At 35.0% G+C, this 21810-nt stretch overlaps 1 protein-coding gene across 5 annotated transcripts in view; it reads left to right on the top strand.

Moving 5' to 3' along the window:
- Nucleotides 1-10: 10 nt before the first annotated feature.
- LOC118267390 (alpha-(1,6)-fucosyltransferase) overlaps nt 11-21810 on the top strand; it is a 44457-nt gene continuing 22657 nt past the window's right edge. For 3 of the 5 annotated variants that reach the window (XM_035581326.2, XM_050694580.1, XM_035581323.2), the window contains exons 1-6: nt 11-200; nt 11434-11621; nt 12038-12049; nt 12507-12629; nt 12976-13191; nt 19635-19800. In XM_035581326.2, the coding sequence (XP_035437219.2) occupies nt 11488-11621; nt 12038-12049; nt 12507-12629; nt 12976-13191; nt 19635-19800 (651 nt within the window). In that variant the 5' untranslated portion in view covers nt 11-200; nt 11434-11487. The remainder of the gene's footprint in view (nt 201-11433; nt 11622-12037; nt 12050-12506; nt 12630-12975; nt 13192-19634; nt 19801-21810) is intronic. The other 2 variants (XM_035581327.2, XM_050694581.1) reach the window with 1 other exon arrangement.

Genomic DNA, 21810 nt, shown 5'->3' with positions numbered 1-21810 from the left:
TTTTTTTCAGTCTGTGTCGTGTCATTCATTGGGATGGTGCTTGGGTGTTACGGAAAGTGGTGTGAATTTAAAAATAATTTTATCGTATTAAATCAAATTATACGTTTTTTTTTTTTTAATAAAAGTTATTAAGTTTTAAAAGAAGTCTTGTGTGGATATTACCTGTCGTTGATAAAAAGCCAGTTGCTGCTACTAAACAGGTATGTTTATAAATTCATAATTTGGAAATGAAAATGCTTCTTACTACTCTTCTTGTTTTAATCTGTTAGAGACGTTCGCTGTTTGTTTTTAATGTTTATTTAGTGTAGATCTAACAGAAGATTTGTTCTTGACTGTAAGTGCGATGGATAGATTTGATTTAAATCATCAATATCCGCCGTGCTGGGAAGTTGGTGCGCCGTTAGTTGTCACTTGATTTGATAGAGTAATAAATATTGAGGTGGCGTGTCGTTGACGAAAATGTTAACGCTATATAAATATTGGGCTAAAAGCAGCAAGTGGATATGTTTGAAAAGTTAGGTTTTTATTTGGTACCTATTAAAACATTGAAATTATTAATTGGGCTGGAGGGAAGTACTTTTATACAGAATTTAATTCTAAATATTTTCCTCTTCGTTTTTTGTTGCATTTTATTAATACAATGTGTATAATCATCAAACTTAATTGATAGATATTATCTTTATGAGATTATATGAAATTCTTATACATAATCATGAAGCTGAGTGGTGTAAACTGTGTAGATGATGCTGCATCTAAGTAGGTGCAGTACAACATACAAAATAATATAGTAAAAAAAAATGTAATGTTGCTAGGTACTGTCTGTAATGAACCTAAAAAAAATATGCTTTGTGGTCAGGTTGGGTCAGATCGATATGAAAAGGCTTTGTTACTCAATAAAACATGTTATATTAAAGCACATTAACTTATAATCACTTAAGAAAACTCACCATTACACTTAAAAACCAATATGGTTTCCAACCGGTGGCCCAAGGACTGCTTGTGGCTGGCAGAAAAAGAAAATTGTCTATGAAATAAAAAAAAGTATATAGGTACAAGACAACACTTCTGTTCAAACAATATCACGGTCAAAGCTCAAATTAAACTTATATCAAAGGAGAGTACTGAGAGGAGCAACTCATTGCTAGAGGCTCATATTCATGTAGTATTCAGTATAGCAACAACAACTGAAAAACATAATAATTTTGTGTCACACGAAAGTTTAATATAACTATTAATATGCTCTAAGGCAGGATCTAAAAAATGACATATCTTTATTCTAAAATAACTAAACTAGCTGGCCCAGCAAATCTTGTACTGCTTCAAACATTTTGTTCTCACCTTTTAAACCTTCTCTGGACATCAACAAATAATGCAAGATCAAAATTAGCCATATTGGTTCAAGAGTTCTCAAGTTTTAGCGAGACTAATGATTGCAATTGATTTTTTATATAGAGATAGGTAGAATAATTATATGAAGGCAATAGGCAAAGGCATGAATTCAGTTGTTAGTTGCACAAAAGTATTTTTTACTTTAGACAGTAAAGTAAACTATACCCTTCCTGCAGTTGGGTAAAAAGTAGGACTAGTATATTTGTTTTTTATAGTTATTGGCCTTTTTATTTATTTGCATCATGTATGGTGCTGAATAAATGTTGTTTTTTGCTTTCCAATATCCTACTAATATTATAATTGTGAAAGTTTGTGAGGATGTATGGACATGTTTGTTACTCTTTCATGAAAAACTACTGAACGGATATGCATGAAATTTGATAGAGATTTATATAGACAATGGGATTTATATAGACTCCATATATGGGGTATATTGGATATGTGGGTGAAGCCACTGGTAGAAACTAGTCTATTATAATAATACACTTGTGCTATGAATATTCCCAAATGTGGAAGGGTGAAGGGTTACAAAGAATCTTTAATGTTTATTTAAGTTTAGCCATCATTCCATTGTGTAAATGCCAAGATGTCAAACTTGTTTCTTTTTCTCATTCTGTGTGCTGTGTGTTTACTAACATTTACTTCCTCTTAATTATCAACACCTGAGCATCTCTACACTTTGGAAATCAGTAATCCTTACATTATTTTTGTATAGTTAATCAGTATTATTCATTATTAGCTTCTGCCCGCGGTTTTAATAAGATAAAAAGCCTATGTGTTATTCCAGATGACAATCTACCCCTGTTCCAAATTTCATCCCGATTCTTTCAGCCGTTTTGACGTAATTGTGTATTTAACATATATAATTGCTTACCAGCAGGTGATCCGCCGCCTAGTTTGCCAGCCTACCTCATAAAAAAATGAACCCTTGAGTAATTTACGTTCATAAAGTAAAGCATCTCACATGGTGTTGCTAAGTATAATTAAAAATTTACTATTGTTACTAATAATACATTTATATCATAACATTTATTAACTAGTTATTACGTTTTATTTTCCCATTGAATTTCCCATTTATTTGATTGTTATTGTTCAATGGTATAGTTTTGTCATTATTTTTATATTGTTTGATATTTTGGTAATTTTTATAATGTCAAATTTAATTAATTGTATTATAGTAAACATAAAAAAATTATATATAGTTGGTACTTAAACTTATTTTATCATTCAAGGATTGTTGTCTGATGAGCGCGGATTTCCACATACGGCAATAACTATTATTAGGTACTTATCAGTACATAAATCAAACAATATAGTGCTTTATGACTGTGACATTGGGTTATGAATAAAATTAACAATATTGACAATTTGTTAGGTAATGGAACATGTATAAGGTCACAGTATAAAAATAAAACTTTTGTCTGCAGCTTTTTTTTACTAAACATAGATGACAACTTTACGAATGTCGGTCGTAGGCGGATAAAAGTCACGGTTTTCTTACCAAGAGAGTGAAGATAATAATATAACTTATTGTGTGTTGTGCATAAAATAATTGATGCGTTTTTTGTAATGATTACATTGACATATAAAACTAGTCAAGTTTTTTATATGTCAAAGTAATCATCATTATTTTATTATCTATACATATAATAAAATCGTAGAAAAGTGCTGTCTGTACATTGAAAATAAAAATAAAAAAAATAGCAGGGGTTATTGTTATGTCGATGTCGAACCCAAAAATGTAATTAACTTTTTTTTTGTCTGTTTGTCTGTTTGTCTGTTTGTCTGTTTGTCTGTTTGTCTGTTTGTCTGTTCGTCTGTGCGCGCTAATCTCAGAAACGGCTGATCCGAGTTGGATGCGGTTTTCACGAATATATTGTGGGATGCTTAAATTTACATTTAGTGTTTGTTTCATGTCAATCGGTTCATAAATAAAAAAGTTATGTCAAATTAAAGAATCACGTCGAACATTCTATGCTTATACCATTAATCTCCGCAACTATTTGACGGATTTGGTTGAAATTTGGTACAGATATAGTTTAGAACCTTAGAAAGGACATAGATATATTTTTATTTCAAAAATCAAAAAATAAAAATAAGAAATTTATTTATAAATAATTCTATGCATCGTTACACGACTTCGGTTCATGTTATTGTTTTAATTTATCGAAAAAAGTAAATAAATAGTAAAAAGGTATGAAAAAAATAATATCAATATAATAAAACATTTAGTACAAAGAAAATGCTCTAACGGAGTATAGATAATTCTATGTCGATCGTTACACGACTTCGGTTCATGTTATTGTTTTAATTCATCGAAAAAAAGTAAATAAATAGTAAAAAGGTATGAAAAAAATAATATCAATATAATTAAACTTTTAGTACAAAGAAAATGCCCGAACGGAGTATAAATAAATAATCCAAGTTGTCTTTATCCTCGATAGATGGCGTTGGGATCGAAATAGATCGCGCTATGGTTTCGTTACATTCATTTGGTTGGGTATCGGCCGAGCGCTTCAGTACTATCGTAGAAAAAGTGTATTATCAATCGTATGATTATTTGTCTGTAGTGGTCCTGCTGTTTCGTATATTCTAAATTGGTTTCGTTGTATTTGTCAATTAATAAGTTTATTTGTTGGGTTTTCCTGGTTTTTTGGTTAAACTATTTAACGTAGGTTTAGTTTGATATCGATTATTAGTAGTTACTGTAGTTAGTTTTTTTAATAAAATTGTAAGTCTAAATTATAAATTAGATTAGATGTAAGTCGTTTCTTTTAAATTATTTAGTTTAAGCTTGGTTATTATAGCATAGAGGATAGGTTGTAATATAGTTTCTTTTTTAATTGTTATAAATTCGTAATTCGTAGCTTTCTTTAGTTTTAAGTTAGTTTAAGTCCGTTTTTAAACTATTTTTTCAATGCCCTAAGTGAGTATACATCTATTAAATTCAAACGCAGAGCTCATTATGTTGATTTTTGAAGAGTTCCCTGGAATATCTTCCACATCTCATTTTTGAAGAGATCCCGCGAGATCGGGAACTATGTGGTTAAAACCAAAAATTTGCCGGAAGTCACTATTCCACGCGAACGAAGTCGCGGGCAAAAGCTAGTTCACAATAAAATAAGTTATATTATTATCTTCACTCTCTTAGTCAAAGTCAAAGTTAAAATCATTTATTTCAAATAGACCAGGAAGGCACTTTTGAACGTCAAAGCAAATATAATAATATTAATAACGTCTGTCTGTCGGTCAGTCCTCTAGTCGGTCAGTCTCTTGGTAAGAAAACCGCGACTTTAATCCGACTACAACCGAAAGAGGGTTATACCATTAAATATCAGTTTAATATAATTTCCATAGGTATACCTAATTATCTTCTCATTGCCGTCGGTCTCACAGACTCACAGCCCAATGTTAGCAAAAACTGTGTGTTTGTATCTCGTGTTCCTTGAATGTCTGCTCACTGTAATGACACATAATTACAATCAGACAGTTCCACCGGCTGTCTTATGATTATGGCCGCCGGTTGCGATTATTTACATATTTCGTTGAGTTTTTTTATAAAAACCGGCCAAGTGCGAGTCGGACTCGCCCATGAAGGGTTCCGTAACAGCAAGTAGATGACATAATATAAAAGTTGTAAAATAACTTGGTTTTACATAGTGTTTGTATGAACGACAAAGTTATATTTGCGGGTTTTGAAAATGTTTTATTTCTTAAAAACTAATAATGATATCTCGTTCAAACCAATTTTCGTTGTTAGTTTCCATTGAAATCTACAGCATATATTTTTTTTCAGTTTTCTCACTCTCTTATTTTAAAAGTTAGAGGGGGGGGGACACATTTTTCCACTTTGGAAGCGTCTAACTTTCAAACGATTGATTTTGACGAAAAGTGGTTTTAGGAACCTTAATGTCTTTTTTAAAGACCTATCCATAGACACCCATTACGGATATGTTAGCTGAAAAAAATTTTTTTTTAATCAGTTCCATGTATGGAGTGCCCCCTTTAATTTCTAAATTTATTAATTTTTATTCAAAATTCTAATAGCCGTTACCGAAATACACCATCTTACAAAGTTTCAACTATGTAGGCCCAACAGTTTCGGAAATAAATGGCTGTGACATACGGACGGACGGACGGACAGACGGACAGACGGACAGACGGACAGACATGACGAATCTATAAGGGTTCCGTTTTTTGCCATTTGGCTACGGAACCCTAAAAACCACTAATCAAACGGTCTACCTGTTTTTTAATGATGATCTAAAGTAAATGTAGAAGATTGTAAAAGAATAACTGGTTAATGAAGTATTGAATAGAGCTTTAAAAAGAAGAAGTGAAATGAATTGACCTGATTAAGTTTGTTTTGGGCGCGATTACCAATATTTGTTTAAAATTAACAAAAAGTAAAGTTCTTTGTAGATAACTAAAATCTAGATTTTACTTAGACAACACTAGGTAGTTATAATATCCAGTAATATTGAGGCACACTAGTTTGGATGTGGTTATATTATTCCTATCATCAATCGGTTACAAACCCAGACTCCTAGTTACAGTGAATTTTCTAATTAAACTTGTCCAAATGATTAAAGAGATTCGTTTAGCATCGTAAACTGCAATAGAACAGCGGTAGGTCCATTATTGTCTCAATATGACGCCTACCGCACTGCTCCTACTCTTTGTTTACCCATTATTGTAGGCGTCAAATCAGTTGACTGGCCTCAATGCCACTACGATATGAGATTAACTCGTAATTCATTTTCATAATGTTGGAATACTGAGTGCCTTATGAATCATAGATGTTGTAGTTATATTAATTTATGATCTGGTATTTTGCGTGCTGTTGTCGTAGTAGATTTTTTATTATACGTTGCCCCATATTAGCATTTCCTCCTGGTCGTGGGTGCCACAGGAGGAACCCAGGAACCCAGACCCATAACAATTTGTGAATCACAAAGAAAAGTACTACTTGTATCTACCCGAACTTTCACGTACTAGGTACTCTTAAACCTTTCTCAGGATCATTCTATCGGGTATGCACACGAAAATCCTATATACGTTCAACAGCATGTTTCTATTGAAGGATTAGTCTATACTCCAGACTCTAGACTCTAGACTCGCAAGGCGAGAGGGGGGTGGTTTTTGAACACACTCCCTCTCGCCTTGCCCAAGGCGGAAGAAGTCATAGGATGATTTTCCCCTCTTAAAAAAAAAAGATTCCAGACTCCATACATTCTTTCTCACTGTCCTTTGTAAACAAAACAAACGAACTTACTGTTCTATTAACTATTTTATTATCATGTTTACATACGAGGGCATTTCTACTTTGTCGTCAACATAAAAGATCAGTTCTCAGTACTTATGTATTACCTGCGCTTCTCAGAATGTAATGTGTAGTTTCATTACTCAGCTCAGGGCTTCGGAAAATTTTGTTTGCACCTAAGTTTTATGCAAGCTTGTGTCATTCCACGCTACATGTACGTAATTAATTCTTGATAAGTTATTTAATTTTATTAGTGATCAAGTAGTAAACAAGACCAATATTAAGATCGGCACGATTAAGATTAGCATTAACCCGTCGTATGCTAAAGCACTGATCAGTGCGAGACACAATGTGTATTCTATTGTTGTCTCATATACCCGCAGATGAAAAGTTAAGTAATGAATGTCTAAATAAATTCCGAATATCTGCTCGGAAAGGTCTAGGTCTAAAATAGGCTCAGTAGACATTAATCGAGTGTCAGCCGCAGCCATAATGAAGTGTCGCGCGTCGGATCCGATCTGCACCTGCACGCCGACTAAACTACATGTAGTTTATGCCCTGTGTAATAATTAGGCCACGTTCCCATTCGCCTAGACCGGCTGTTTAGACGGGAAATGGCGCGCGTATTTCATTATAAACCTGCTGTTTTACCGGAACGCTTTAACGGTCGCCGGAAGCCGCTTGCACACTAATAAAATTAGTCATTTACTTGTTTTGGACGCTGTGTGTCTACAGTTAGTTGTCCATTTCAATTTAAAGAAAATAAGACCTACTGAAACTACACTGAAAATCTTTATTTAGAACACCTAGGTAGAGTGATTTGTGATGAGATTGGTAAACCCCAGATTAGTGTTGCTGCATCTCTGCTTTTCGGTTTATTGCTAATTTCAGACGATCGCCAGTAAAAGTAAGTCACGGTAAAATGAAATAGAGTTTCAGCACTAATTGTTCTAATTAAACTGTAATTCAAGGTGACATGTATTACAAGATAATGTCACAACTCTATGGTCTGTAATTGCGATGCGCAGGATTTGAAACTCGTTTCGCTTTTATCACTTTATACGGGTGATTTAAGATTAGTGGAATTCGGTGACGGATATTCTATACACGTATGAATTAGTGAAATAAACGTATTCTCCCTTTGTAGCAATAAAGAAGACAAACTTAACATTTTTCTCGGAAAGTCCATTTGTTAGTCGTAAGGGTTTGTAAAACAATTTATTAGATGTGTGGTCTTGGTTATCAATTAGTTTATGTTGCCGTTCCTCGTGCGTGTGCGAAGTGACTCAGAGAATATAGTGCCGTCTGGCTGGTAGCTACTGCTAATACTTACCTATGTCTATATGTGTGGGGTTCTAGTGAAAGGAGTCCTAATAACGCTCCCCTAGCTCCGACTGCCAGACGAAAAATGGCGCCAGACGAGCGCTTATTGGTTTGTTTTTAATGAACGTTAAGTTGCGTATGTATTATTTAGGTACTAATTTAGGTTTCATCCTACGATGCTTCTAACCGTACCCAACATACACATTGGGAGCGTTTAACATCAATATGACAAACATGTTCTAATCGATCTTAAATTAAAGTTACCTCGGAATTGGTCTTGTGGATCTGGTAAAATAAAAGAGCTATAAAATATTAACCTATATTATACTTGTACCTAATCGTCTCCATAATAGCGGATTTACGTTTATTTTTTGATTGTATGCCAGATAAGAACACCAAATCATTTTTAACTTTCAACGTGTTGTCGGTTCCTGTGTCACCAAGCATGACATGTTCCACTCTCATGACTGATGGATGACCGTAATCACGGTTTTACTAGCACACCATCATTGTACACCCCTAAAAGTCTTTATGGTGTGGTGATAAAGTTGGAATTTGATAAATTCGGTTGTAAATGAGATATTTGTGTAGTCAGTAATGCGCATGATTATGTTGATGTAGTTGGTACAGCTCGGGTTTATCATAGGAGTAATTATTTCCTCCTCATAATGGAGAATTCTCTGAAGTGGATGCAAATAGACAATGTTTACATAGGCCTCTCTGTTGTGTAGTTTTCGCGCGGTAAAAGAGAATCAATATTTTATTATTTACTTTCTCAGATTAGAAATGTTTCAATGGTTTCTACTGTTTTCCTAATTGAAATTGTAATGCGTACTTCGACAACATTGTGTTTCCAATAACTACCTGAAATACAAAAAAAAAAAACTTGACTATATCAGAATGGCTGGTGTTCTCATACAACCAACTGTATTTGATATATGTATTTGCTGTTTGCAATACTTGCATTTGAACGGATTTTTGCATCTAATATGAGTAGGTTACTAGTTACTTTTACAAAATATCAAATAGGTAAAAGTGTTGTGTTGATCCAAAACTTTTGACGTAATATTTACAGAAAAGTACCTTGTTTTGATCCCACGATATGCACTCGTATATTCAGACGGGGAGATAGTGAAGTGTACTCCGTAGTTTGCACTTTTTATGCCAGTTGCAGTTGAAAGGGAGACACCGCAGACCGGTGTATTCAATGCATGTCATTCCGCCGGAGTTTTATGAAAATGAGATGCTTGAAAGCAACGTTTTAGCTGCGTGGTACTTGCGGATGTTCGCGCCGTGTGCTTTTGTTCTGTCCATTTATACCTTAGTTCCTTACTCATTTTGACCTTAGAATTGTGATTAATGTTTTATATTTAACTCTTGTAACTCTAGTTGTGCTATTTGTCACACTTCGTATTATTCTTAAACAGTTTTTATACTTGGTACTAATATTTGTCGTAACTAGTTACAGTTTTGTATTTTAATGTTTATCAAACATCAGTCGCGGTTGGTAATTACGTGTGTTATGTATTATTTAAAGGAAAAATAATATTATTAGTTTACATTGCCGTACTGTTATCGTAAATAATAATTAGATATAATATGTACAAACTATTATAGTTATCATTATCTAGTAATGATTGAATAAAACAGGACAAGTGCTGTGTTGTTCCATTGTTGGAAAATGGGTTATCGTGTTGTTACGAAACTTTTATGATCAGATAAACAAGCTTTGGTGGCCGGACGATAAGAGTACTTAAATAAGAGTGGTGTTAAGGGGTATATTTGTTGATTGGTGTTAGAATACAATCATATAATTGACTACTGTGAACCTAGGATAGCTTTTTGAGTAATACCAGTATAGTTTCTTCCACTACTTAGGTGATTATAATTCAGCTTGTCCAAGGCAGTGTCAAGGTTCAGTGACCTTTGGACTTCTACCAGTAATGCGCATCAGAAATGTGTGTAAAACATTCGAAACTGACGGGGTACTCTCCCCAACTGATGAGAGTCGTGTAAGAATGTTCTTAGTTTTGTATTGCTTAACTTATTGGGTCAAAAACAACCCTTCCAAGTTCCAAACGTGTTTGAAAATATATTCTGGAATTAGTATATCTCTATCTAACAACCCAAGAGGATTGACAAACACAATGCGTTAAATATTCTTCATACACAGATTTACTTTAATTCTAATTATTTTACTGATTAAATGTAAAGATTTCTAATATGTGCTGAGCTAAACAATTTTATTGTTTAATTTGGCACGGATCTGCACAATAGTGAATGCCATTCAGTCACTCGGACGTGCGGATAGTCTGAAATGCAATGAGGGAGAAATCTTTCTGCAAATTGCATTTTTTGTGACAAAGGATTACGAACTATAGGTTCATGAGGCTTTTCCACCAGAGATGTGCTATGCTACGTTGCTGGATGCGTTTGGCTTCCGCCAATCATGTTCATTGGTACATGTAGCTTAGCAGGAAATGGACTCAGCTAGGCTGTTTTTTTAGTATCGATACATCGCATATTCGAGCTGCGCACCTTCCTCGCACAGTTACTCAGCTTAGTATCGACACATAATGTGCCTTTGCAAACCTTTTACAGTAAATATAACACAAACATGTGGTGATAGGTGATGATTTAATTTATCTTATTTTTGATTTCTGGTAGTCTTGTTTAGTTTTTTTTATCAAATCTAATGTGTGTTACAAGTGGAGCTGAAGTGTTGGTTCAAGGTTACGAACATAAAGGTATTTGGAAGAAGTCAATAATGGCAAATAGCAATGTAAATACATTCTCTAGTGTTGAATTCTTAGCAGGAAAATTTAACTATTAGGTACCTACATCGACTATTTTTGCAATAGAATACATTGCAGACTTGGAATAATCAAGATAGCGTTCAGAATGTCGAGTATGTAGCAATTCTTAAGTGCGTACGTAAAACCGTGGGTAGTGTGTGCGTATTGTTCGATATTTAGAATTACTGTCCGAATGGATACAGAATGAATGTAAAAAGTGTCCACAAACGACACAATGACCGTTGTTAAACTCTCTTTCCAGTCACCAACTCTAAACGCACAATAGTATGGTGATGATAGTATTCGGTAATCCATTAACGGTACTATGGTTTGGTATGAAAGTCCTTTTTTGAATGTTTTAATGGTTTCCTTCCGGGGTCCGATAAAATCAGATATACATTTATGCCAAAAATTGGCGGTTTTGATAACTATTCATAGTTGATTAGGTAGTTATTTTTAGCCACATGGATGGAAAGTGTTTTCAAGAGAACGACGATTTTTAAAATTTTGCTGTAAGGTATGACAATGAGATGCTTCATTTCATACACAGGATGACAGTTTTGTTGAATTTTATATATTGCAATTTCAGTAGGCACTAGCCTTTTTATTTTTAGCATATGGCACTGCCTTTGGAGTACTAAAAGTGTGTTTTCTTTGCCGCAGATAAATGACGATGCGGCAACAGTGAGGGGTCGCTGCAAGGATGCCGCCGCGACAATGAAACACTACTCGAGTGGGCCCGCGACAGTCAATGACTACTTTATGATGTACCTGGCCAAATGGAAGCGCGCCGCCGTCGTCTTGCTTTTCGTTTGGATTGTCGTCACCTACCTGGTTATATCTCCACTCAGGTACGTCCACAAACCTATAGTAATATGATGGCAAAGTACAAGTTTAGCGATCGAAGTCTTACTTGGGAAGAGACGAAATTCCCGATAAAAGCTTTACTAGGAACTCCATAGATCACGCGAAGTATGTACCCGTGAATATTGCGGGCAATTATCCTAATTCTGTGTCATCATTATCCTTCTGTCCTTATCCTAAGTTACTACACGTCCTAAGCGTTAGTTTTTATCTCCTTCACTTCTTTTCCTACACTCTCCGATCAACCGTCTTCCTATCATCCTGTCTCCTATCTCTCTGCCTGTTCCTAAGTACCCTAATTGAAATACTCACAATATGTCTTCTTCAAACGATTATACTACAATTTTAATTATTTCTTTATTAAGTCTTTCTTCGATTTAACTTTCTGTTTTCTGTATTACAGCTTAGATGATCGGTAAGCTTACTTCCTTAGTCTAGTGTGCCGTTATATTTATTTGTATTGTTTCGTTTTACTTTTCGTTTGCCTTTTTCCGTATTAATAGCTGTTACTTCACTTTCCTGTTAGATAATTAACTGCATTACTGCATTAGTACAAATATCCTTCAAGGAGAAAAATAATGTCATGTTTTGAATTTAGTTTTTATAATCATAGTTTATAGTGTCTTTGAAGTGCGTAGGCCTGTTTTACAAATACAATCTTTGTAAATAGAACAATGCACCAAATCAAACACTAAAATGCTTTAACACTTTTTCAAAGCGTCATTCCACAGTCATACAGGTCTCCTTAGGAGGACATTTTAAGCTACAAGGCACAGTATCGGACACTATGCCAATATTAAATACGGCTACTGCACACATTGTTTTAGCACATTCGCTTAAAACAAGCGAATTCACAAAAGCGATTCTTTCAGATGCAATGGAAACCAAGATGAGGTATCAGAATTCCAGGAGAGGTTAAAAAAGGTGTCGTCACAACTGGAGACGTTGAGGCAGCAACATAGTAATCTCATATCGCAAATAAAGAAGTCTTCTAGGTAAGATATTTAATGTATTGTGCTTGTAATTTGTAAATATTAACTAATTACCCTTGGTCACTGAATCACGTCGTGAAATTGGATTTTGGAATGGTATAGTCACCTGTTGAAGATAAGTAAAGGACGGGACTGACGAAGCCAAAACGTATATACCGATAGAAATGAAATTGATTGAAAAAAGTATGACCATGGAATTTCTTCATCGATTGGATTGTCTTCACCATAGGAATAGGAATTGAAACAATCCAATAGTTTTACTAAAGAATGAACCCCGTGGCCGTGATAGTTATTTAATTGATGTTTTTCCAATAGTTTTGCTATTGCTAATTTTTATATTATTTTCTAGCCTCAATGGTAACCTGAAGGACATAGACACAGGGTCCCTGTTCCTAGACGGGGTTCAGGGACCCACGGAAGACTATGAGAATCTCAGAAGGAGAATATACTCCAATACCAAGGAGCTATGGTACTATGTACACCATGAGCTCACTAAGGTGATACAAGAAGATAACAAAGCGGAGAAGATACAGACTATATTGGACCAAATTGGTGAAAGGAAAAGGTTGGTTTTTGTTTAATTATTTCTGTATTGGTTAATTCTATTCGTTTCGAGTGTGGTAAGATATGTAACGACGGTTTAGTATCAGCTCGCCCCCTGGATCTCGCCCCTGATTGCCTAAGTGCATCAACTCGCCCCTTAAATTATTAGATACTCCAACTCGCCCCCGATTGTTGGTTAGTTAAAAGTACTGTCAGCACTCTAAGTTTATAAAATATTTAAATGAATATTTTTTCTTAAAAATTCTATAATGCCTTGGGATTTAATAGTGATTTATCACAAGTGGTTAAATTACTTACCAGTTTTGTTAACTGTACATTTTTCTGAATATACCTTTTTTAGTTAAATTTCAAAGAGAATGCCGCAAGGGGCGAGTCGATGCATCAAAATAATTATTTAATTGTTAAATTTTTCACTCGCCCCGTAAGGGTTTTCGTAAGGGGCGAACCACAACTCCAAATTAATAAAAACGGGGCGAGTGGAACATTTTAATCGGAAGGGGCAAGATCCAGGGGGCGAGCTGATACTAAACCGTTTTTAATGAGTTTTGGGATAGATGAGACCCTAGAGAGGCAGCTTGTCACGAAATACGAAGGAGGTTAGAGATGCTTATAAAACCTCTACTGGTGTAAACAAAGCTACAAATAATACTTACTATTAAATCTAAAGCTATCTTCACCGACACAGGATATTACGTAATCACGTTATCCTTGCACAATTTAGACTATTTTTGTCTTTTCCACATAACATGTTTTGTAACAAAAACGTTAATTAAAGATAACTTGTTATTTTAAATTTAGGACGGGTTAGCCTTCGCGACATGTTAATGTTATTACAATGCATATCATAATAATAGAAGTCCACGCGTCCATGCCTTGAATAAACAAGAGTTTTCGGATTTCCGGATTGGATAAAAGAATTATTGAGTTTTTTATATTAGACAATTGTTAATAGTGACGGGGTCTGGGTTTTGTGGCCAGTGTAAGGCTTGCCCTCTATTCATCATCATCATCAACAGTCGGATGACGTCCACTGCTGGACAAAGGCCTCTCCCTTAGTCCTCCACAAACAACCGAACGACAGCTAGTCATCTGCCAGTGGATACTGGTTCCCCGCGACTCTGGCGATGTCATCTGTCCCCCTATTTCATAAAGCTTATTTCATTCATGGTATAACTTGGTTCCTTCACCTCAGCCCGTCTTTTGCGGAATAAAAGGTGTGCTGTTACATGATGTAATCTTAAACAGGTTTTAAAAAATCCACGTTATATTATTATAGAAATGGAGTAAGGTTAGCTTATGTAACGACATACAATAAATACGCATATAATATATTTGATACGGTTATAATATAAAAACTGTAGGTATGTTACAACCGGCTCCAGTTCAACAGATTGTGAATTTTAATCGTTCTCAGTTTTATTACATTGCTTGTGTTCAAGAATGTGGCGATGATTTGAACCTAGATTCCGTGTGGGTTTATTTTTTTATTGGAATTTTTAACTCTACTATTTACTTCTTACGATTTTTAGCTCCCATGAAATTGAAACATCTGGTCTGACAAGCAAGCTAGTAAAAAATGAGTCGGTATAACAGTGACGATGGATTTAATATGTATAAGTAAATAATCTGTCAGTTTATTAACATTTGCGGTCGTTTAGAGGTCGAAATGTGATCGAAACGTGTTTCTTTTTAAGGTTATACGCCAATTACGTGCAATGTAGGTACGAACATGCTTTTGCCCTTAAATCTCTCTCTTATGCGTACGCGCAGACTTCTTAGCAAAGTAGTATTCTGCTCATAAAATTAATTTAAGATTTTTTGTCATCAATTTCGTTATGACTTAGTGATTTTGTTAAAACAGTTTAATAATTATCAATCAGTTAATCTTTTACAATTAATAATACATATACTATAAACGACGAAATACGATATTTTTTCTATATTAAGCAATTATTAATATGTTTTAACCCGCCATTGGTGACCTATATGAGACCGGGTAATTTAAAAACTAAGAAGAAGTTTTTACACTGTTTATCGAATTACGTTGCGATTTTGAGTAGCTGCCTTAATGCACACTCTCTACCATTAGTCCACCCCGCAACAGCAATGCGAGCGTTTTATTTTTATGTCCTTTCTATGCCATTTTATCTCAGTAAGACAAATACACGTCACCAATGGCGGGTTAAATAATGAATAAAATATAATTTTTCCTTGCTTTTGTGTTGCGATTATAAATTTACAACTTTACCTACTTCTTTCATAATTAGTCATAAAGTTTAAGGTAAAATATTAAAAATATACTAATTAAAATATACCGATAACATATTTTTTATTAGTTTAGTTCCTAATTTATTTGTATAGTCGGAAATTATTACGAAACTGATGTAGGTAGTCACGTGTGGAAAAACCATGCTTCGGCACAAATGGGCCGTTTCGACCGGAGTGATATCACGGCTTCACAGAAAACCGACGTGAAACAACGCTTGCGTTGTGTTTCATTTTGTGAGGTTACCGGAGGCCCAATTACCCCCCTTCTCAATCTTTCCAATCCCCGATTCCCCAACAACCCTTAAATTCCTAACAACCAAAAGGCCGGCAACGCACTTGTAACGCCTCTGGTGTTTCGGGTGTCCATGGGCGGCGGTCTGCTTGTTTACCGGCTTATAACATAAAATAAGTTACGCGTTGTTGATTTACGCTCTTATCATGATTATCCACTGTTAAAATGGAAGTAAAGATGTAACATAATAAGCTAGAAGCGAGGTGTACCACAAATAGTCCATCTCTCCTCCACGAAGTCTGGCATAGTGATGAGAGTCATTTAAAATCAATTACTATATTGATCACACGGCCGCGCCGTACTGAGTTCCTGTTGGTACCAATAAATTTTGGGAGGTAATTTGTAGTCCATGGCTTACCTGGTGATGTTATTTCGGAATATACTAAATACCAGCATTCAATAAACAAATATTCTCAATATTCTGTCGATATTTGCAAGTTATGATGGAAAAAGAACATGGGTATTTGATTTTGAACCAGAGTATGTTTTAAAACGATCACTAGCTACTTTTTTATAGGGGTATCCTTCGAAAGGCGTCTAGCTTATAGGAAAAGATTAGAAAGTGTGGGATTAGTGGCACCATCAGCACCTTAAGACCATTACAAGCCTAGTCAGTAGCCTCATTTAAACTTTAAAACTAGGTATCTAATTGTGAATCCTCTCCTTCCTCATAAAGAGAGAGGTTTTTAGCTTCACACCTTCTAGCTTTGTATAATAATGAATAAGTATGTATAAACATCTCTATAACTGTACTAAATATAAATTGAAAATCTTACACAGGAATGCCCTCAGATATTTTATTTCCACTTAATAGTTGTGGCGGGCATAAAGCTGGCTGGCAACTTTTAATGGCCCGGTTGTAAAGTTCCACTGCTGTAGATACATATGTATTATGGATATGAGTAGGTATACTAAACCCGCTTCTAATTCCATATACTTGTAATTATGACCATATTTTAATTGCCCGTTAATAGTTTGGATATTAAACTTTCCAGTTTATCTGATATGTGCTAGAACTTGTTTTTTGAGATTTAATAAATAAGATAATATGCATTTATAACCAAGACTTAATCAGACCTTATTATAGTATTTAGATTTTACTCCCTATTTGGGACAATAATCAACATATAGGTACTTGTATCACCTAAAACTTTCGATTTGTGATACGTATCTTCTTTCGGAAAACTGCAATATTCTTGCTGATATGGACACCAGTGTTTAGGCTTTTAAGTGACGTACCGAACTGAATTCATTGATAGGCGTACATACCACGTGGAGACTGTGTAGTCATCCTGTTAAATCAACAACTGTCATGTATTGTCATCTGTCGACATGGTACTGCGAACAATATGTAGGGCAGATTACACATTTACACCTAATCTAAACCTCATACTAACTGGAAAATGGGCAAGTTATTGACAGTTTCCTTAACTACGGCACCTATGAAATGGTACATTGAACGTAGTGACGGCTTAAATGTCATTTTGATCCAAACGTAGATGGGAATAATCGTTTAATTTGTATAAACAAATCGGTGAGTCACATGTTGTCAAGGTTGTTCCTAACGAGCGGCCGGTTTGTGCATGTTGTACAGTGGATCGGATGAAATGTCCATTGTTGTCAGCTCTTCCTTTGGATAACCTTATCTATTAGGTGCGTAGACTGAATGGAACTTTATTGCTGATATGAAGTGACATTGATCTTGCTACATTTCTTATAGCTATCTTTAATTATAACTGTTATATAGTTATGCTGGAACTTTTTAAAGGTGTGTTTGATTGTAAATTCGAGTGCCAAGTACAAGCCCTGGAGGTCAATCTTAGGTCGAATTATTTAACCTTTTCGCCGCCAACAACTTCTATAGAAGTTCAGGATTTTCGTGCCGTCCACGCCACTACTTCTATAGAAGTTCATTGTATCTACCTACTATAAAAATACATTTACGATACATAAAACATTTGTTTCTTTGTAATTTTGTAATATGGACACGACGAACTATTTTTTCTCATGCAAAACAGACTATTTTCTGTTTTAAAAAGGTAAAACATAAAAGGTTTCAAATAATTTTATATCCCGCACGCCAACGACTTCATATCAAGTAGGCCAGTGATGTGACGCGAAAGTTGCATTCATTAGAATCTTTATTTACTATAATATTTGTTTTCTTTTCCATCCAATCGTTTTTTGAATTCTATGAATAAAAAGAAATTCCGGTCAGTAAATAACGTATTACAATGCGTTTCAAAATTAATGTACATCTACCTATCAAATCATTTCATTAAAATGATCATTTATTTATTTCTTATACGTGTTTATTACATTTTTAAATATTAAACTAAAAAGAAAAAAAAACATTTAAAAATATAAAAATTCATTAAAATTAATTATTATGTACTGAGGGTTTTCATTTCATTTCCAAAACTACACATATGTTGCCACTTTTAATCACTACAAACAATGTTCCTGATCGTGACCTGACGTTAGATTTTAAATGTAAACTAAAACCAAAAGCAAACCAAACTCTATAGAAAGAAAGAAAAGCATAGACAACTCTATTCCTTACGAAATTTATCGTGCTATGAACGCCAATGACTTGATATGAAGTAAACAGACTACGTTATGAAATGAATAGTGAAGTGGCTAATGTTACGAATTATTATTATTATCTCTAGCAACTCTATGCATGTATCTTCATCTCCGATAACGGACACCCATTTTTCTTAGTATAAATGTTAATAAAATAAAACAAATTACCATTATAATTTAACAGTTTGTATTTTTAATTGTAAATTTGAGTACCAATTTAAATTTACACATATTTTTTTTCATTATCGACATGATGTTACCGCCATCCCTACTTTCGTACTATACATTTATTATACATTTATACGTTGGCGTACGGCGACACATCGTGTTTAGTATAGCTGGGCGGCGAAAAGGTTAAGACTAGCTACTTTCGCGCGGTTTCACCCGCTCTGCTTGGTTCCTGTTGCACGTAGCGTAATATTTTATAGCCTATAGCCTTCCTCGATAATTTTACTATCGAACACAAAATTAATTATTCAAATCGAACCAGTAGTTTCGGAGATAAGCGCGTTCAAACAAACAAACTCTTCAGCTTTATAATATTATTCAGCTTTATAATATTAGTATAGTATAGATTCAAAACAAATGACAACAAATGAGTTTCTATAAGTTTGTTTCTTTGTAATGTAACCTTTTTGGCGATTCCTGTTTCCGTTATTTACAATGTGCTGCACGCTGCATTCGATTTGATCTATCTCAAATCTAGATTGTGATACGTTCGCTCAGGACGACAGCTGTAGTGCCGCGTCTAGTAGTTCGTCCTTGATGACACATAGTACACGCTCGAGTACAATAAATACAGATAACGTATCATCAAAGGAACTTCCTCAAGTGTGGCTGGGATTCTAGTTCTTTAAAGGGTAAATTGCCTCAGTTGTTCGAGTCGTCAAGCGCGACTGCAGAAAATGGAGTTTCTTTTTCCGAGGCAGGCAAAATCTGTTGTTGGGTTTTTTCTGTTTTCGGATATCCTCGGAGTCTAAAATAGTGGCCAGTGTATGATAATGGGGTTGCCCTCTTGTGAAATGGGACTTGCATGCACACAACGTCAGCGCTATCAACGTCAGCACTATTAATTTATTTTTTAAACTTTGCTCCACGCTTGGATTTTCCCCTGTGTCGTGGGTGCGTCTTCAAACATACAAGTTAAAGTTTTAAGACACAAAGAGTTGCTCCGTGCGGGAATGGAACTAGCGACACGCTGCGCGGCAGCCGGTTGCCTATCTACCGCGTCCACCGTGCAATCAAATTGTAAAGCTCTCTGTGTTCTTAGTGTCAAGAATGTATCCTTTCTCTTCCAGGTCGCTGCTCTCGGACCAGCAATCGCTACCGGAGCTGGATGGGTACAATGAGTGGAGGCAGGCGGAGGCAGCCAACGTCAGTGACCTCGTGCAACGACGACTGCACTATCTGCAGAACCCGCCCGACTGCAAGGATGCTAGGAAACTCATATGTAACTTGAATAAGGTATGTTTTAGTTACAGTATATATTTATTAACAAGTTACACTGTACTTACTGAAATCCTATTTTCAAAGATAGGTTTAACATTTTAACCGCCACGTCGGATAGTGGTGTCCGATGCTTAGCGGAGGATTGGCCTTCAACAATTTTCTTTCGGCAGTTAATGCTTTATTAATAACCACATTTCAGTAGTATTTTTTGTATACGTTATTTCTAACTTTCCACTTGCATTTTTTCCACTCCATTTATTGTAGGTTCTATTGTTTGTATGTATTTGGGTCACTGACTGCTAAATAGCTGTATCGATAACACGAAAATATTTCACGATGTTTGACTGTCTATTAGATAATACTACTACTTGGCTCGCTACTCGTTTGAAATATCCGTCCATCTATGAATTTGCTAGTTCTAAAATAAATATTTTCCCCAGATTGGGCTTCTGTTAAAATATTATGAATACGAAAATAACTGTCTGTATTGATTTTTCGCGGCTAAGCTTTCGATATGTGAGTGACAGACTCGTCTCTGAGGCCATCAGATAATCTTTTTATCCCCGACATCAAAGTGAATTAAGTCCTAAAGTTGGATCGTATCGCGCGATAACAATTTACCGCTTTGGTTAATACTGTGGGTGACAATTAACGTTATTCTCAGATTAATGAGATTAGCGTATGCACTGTAGGATGGAATTTGTGGCGCAGTTAGAAAGTTGTCGAGTGATGTTATCAAATGACGGATGAATGTAGAACATGTTGCATTGTGTTGAACAATACACAATTGCTATAGAATAGGTAGAGGTAAAAATTATAATTATTCAGAAAAACCACGGTGCTTTACTTAGGTATTTTCACATTGCATAATTTTGACTTTATAAGCCTGTCGTTTTTCAATCCGAGGGCTTAATACGAGTTTGTTTTTCCGAAGGCGTAATACATTGAAACATTGATTGATTGATTGGTTCGTGCCGGCCAATCAGAGCGCCGAACGCGCGCTCGTTTCGTTTTCGTTTAACGTAAAGTAAAACTCGTACTAAGGGTTTCGAGATAGGATAAAAATCATGTAAAACATGTCCAATCTACACAGCATAGGTCCATTATATTATGTTAGTCGGTTCCCTTTTGTTAGTTTTGTGCCGCATATGTTTATATGTTAAACAGTTTGCCATCTGTTACCATCAATCACTATAAGTCCTGCAGTCTCGTCTATATTTAGCCGCGGGAACTTGGGCTTAGGCGGTGATTTCGCGACTGTTTTACTGAATCGTAAATGTACGTTTTTATTGCCCCTTCGGTAGTTATTATGGAAACCTTAATAGTTTTATGTTTTGTATTTTGCATGTGAACTTTTTGGTCAATGCTCCTTGTACGTTGTTGAGATAAGCATGTCAATGTCAAAGTCAAAGTAAAATGTCAATGTCAAAGTCAAAGTCATGTCAATGTCAAAGTCATGTCAATGTCAAAGTCATGTCAATGTCAAAGTCATGTCAATGTCAAAGTCATGTCAAAGTCATGTCAAAGACATGTCAATGTCAAAGTCATGTCAAAGTCATGTCAAAGTCATGTCAAAGTCATGTCAAAGTCATGTCAATGTCAAAGTCAAAATAAAATGTCAATGTCAAAGTCATGTCAATGTCAAAGTCAAAACAAAATGTCAATGTCAAAGTCATGTCAATGTCAAAGTCAAAGTAAAATGTCAATGTCAAAGTCATGTCAATGTCAAAGTAAAATGTCAAAGTCAAAGCAAAATGTCAATGTCAAAGCAAAATGTCAATGTCAAAGTAAAATGTCAATGTCAAAGCAAAATGTCAATGTCAAAGTCATGTCAATGTCAAAGTAAAATGTCAATATCAAAGTCATGTCAAATGTCAAAGTCATGTCAATGTCAAAGTCATGTCAATGTCAAAGTCATGTCAATGTCAAAGTCATGTCAATGTCAAAGTAAAATGTCAATGTCAAAGTCATGTCAATGTCAAAGTCATGTCAATGTCAAAGTCATGTCAATGTCAAAGTCATGTC

Source organism: Spodoptera frugiperda, chromosome 6, assembly GCF_023101765.2.
Source record: "Spodoptera frugiperda isolate SF20-4 chromosome 6, AGI-APGP_CSIRO_Sfru_2.0, whole genome shotgun sequence".
Classification (NCBI taxonomy): Eukaryota; Metazoa; Arthropoda; class Insecta; order Lepidoptera; family Noctuidae; genus Spodoptera; species Spodoptera frugiperda.
This window is presented reverse-complemented; position numbering and strand designations above follow the sequence as displayed.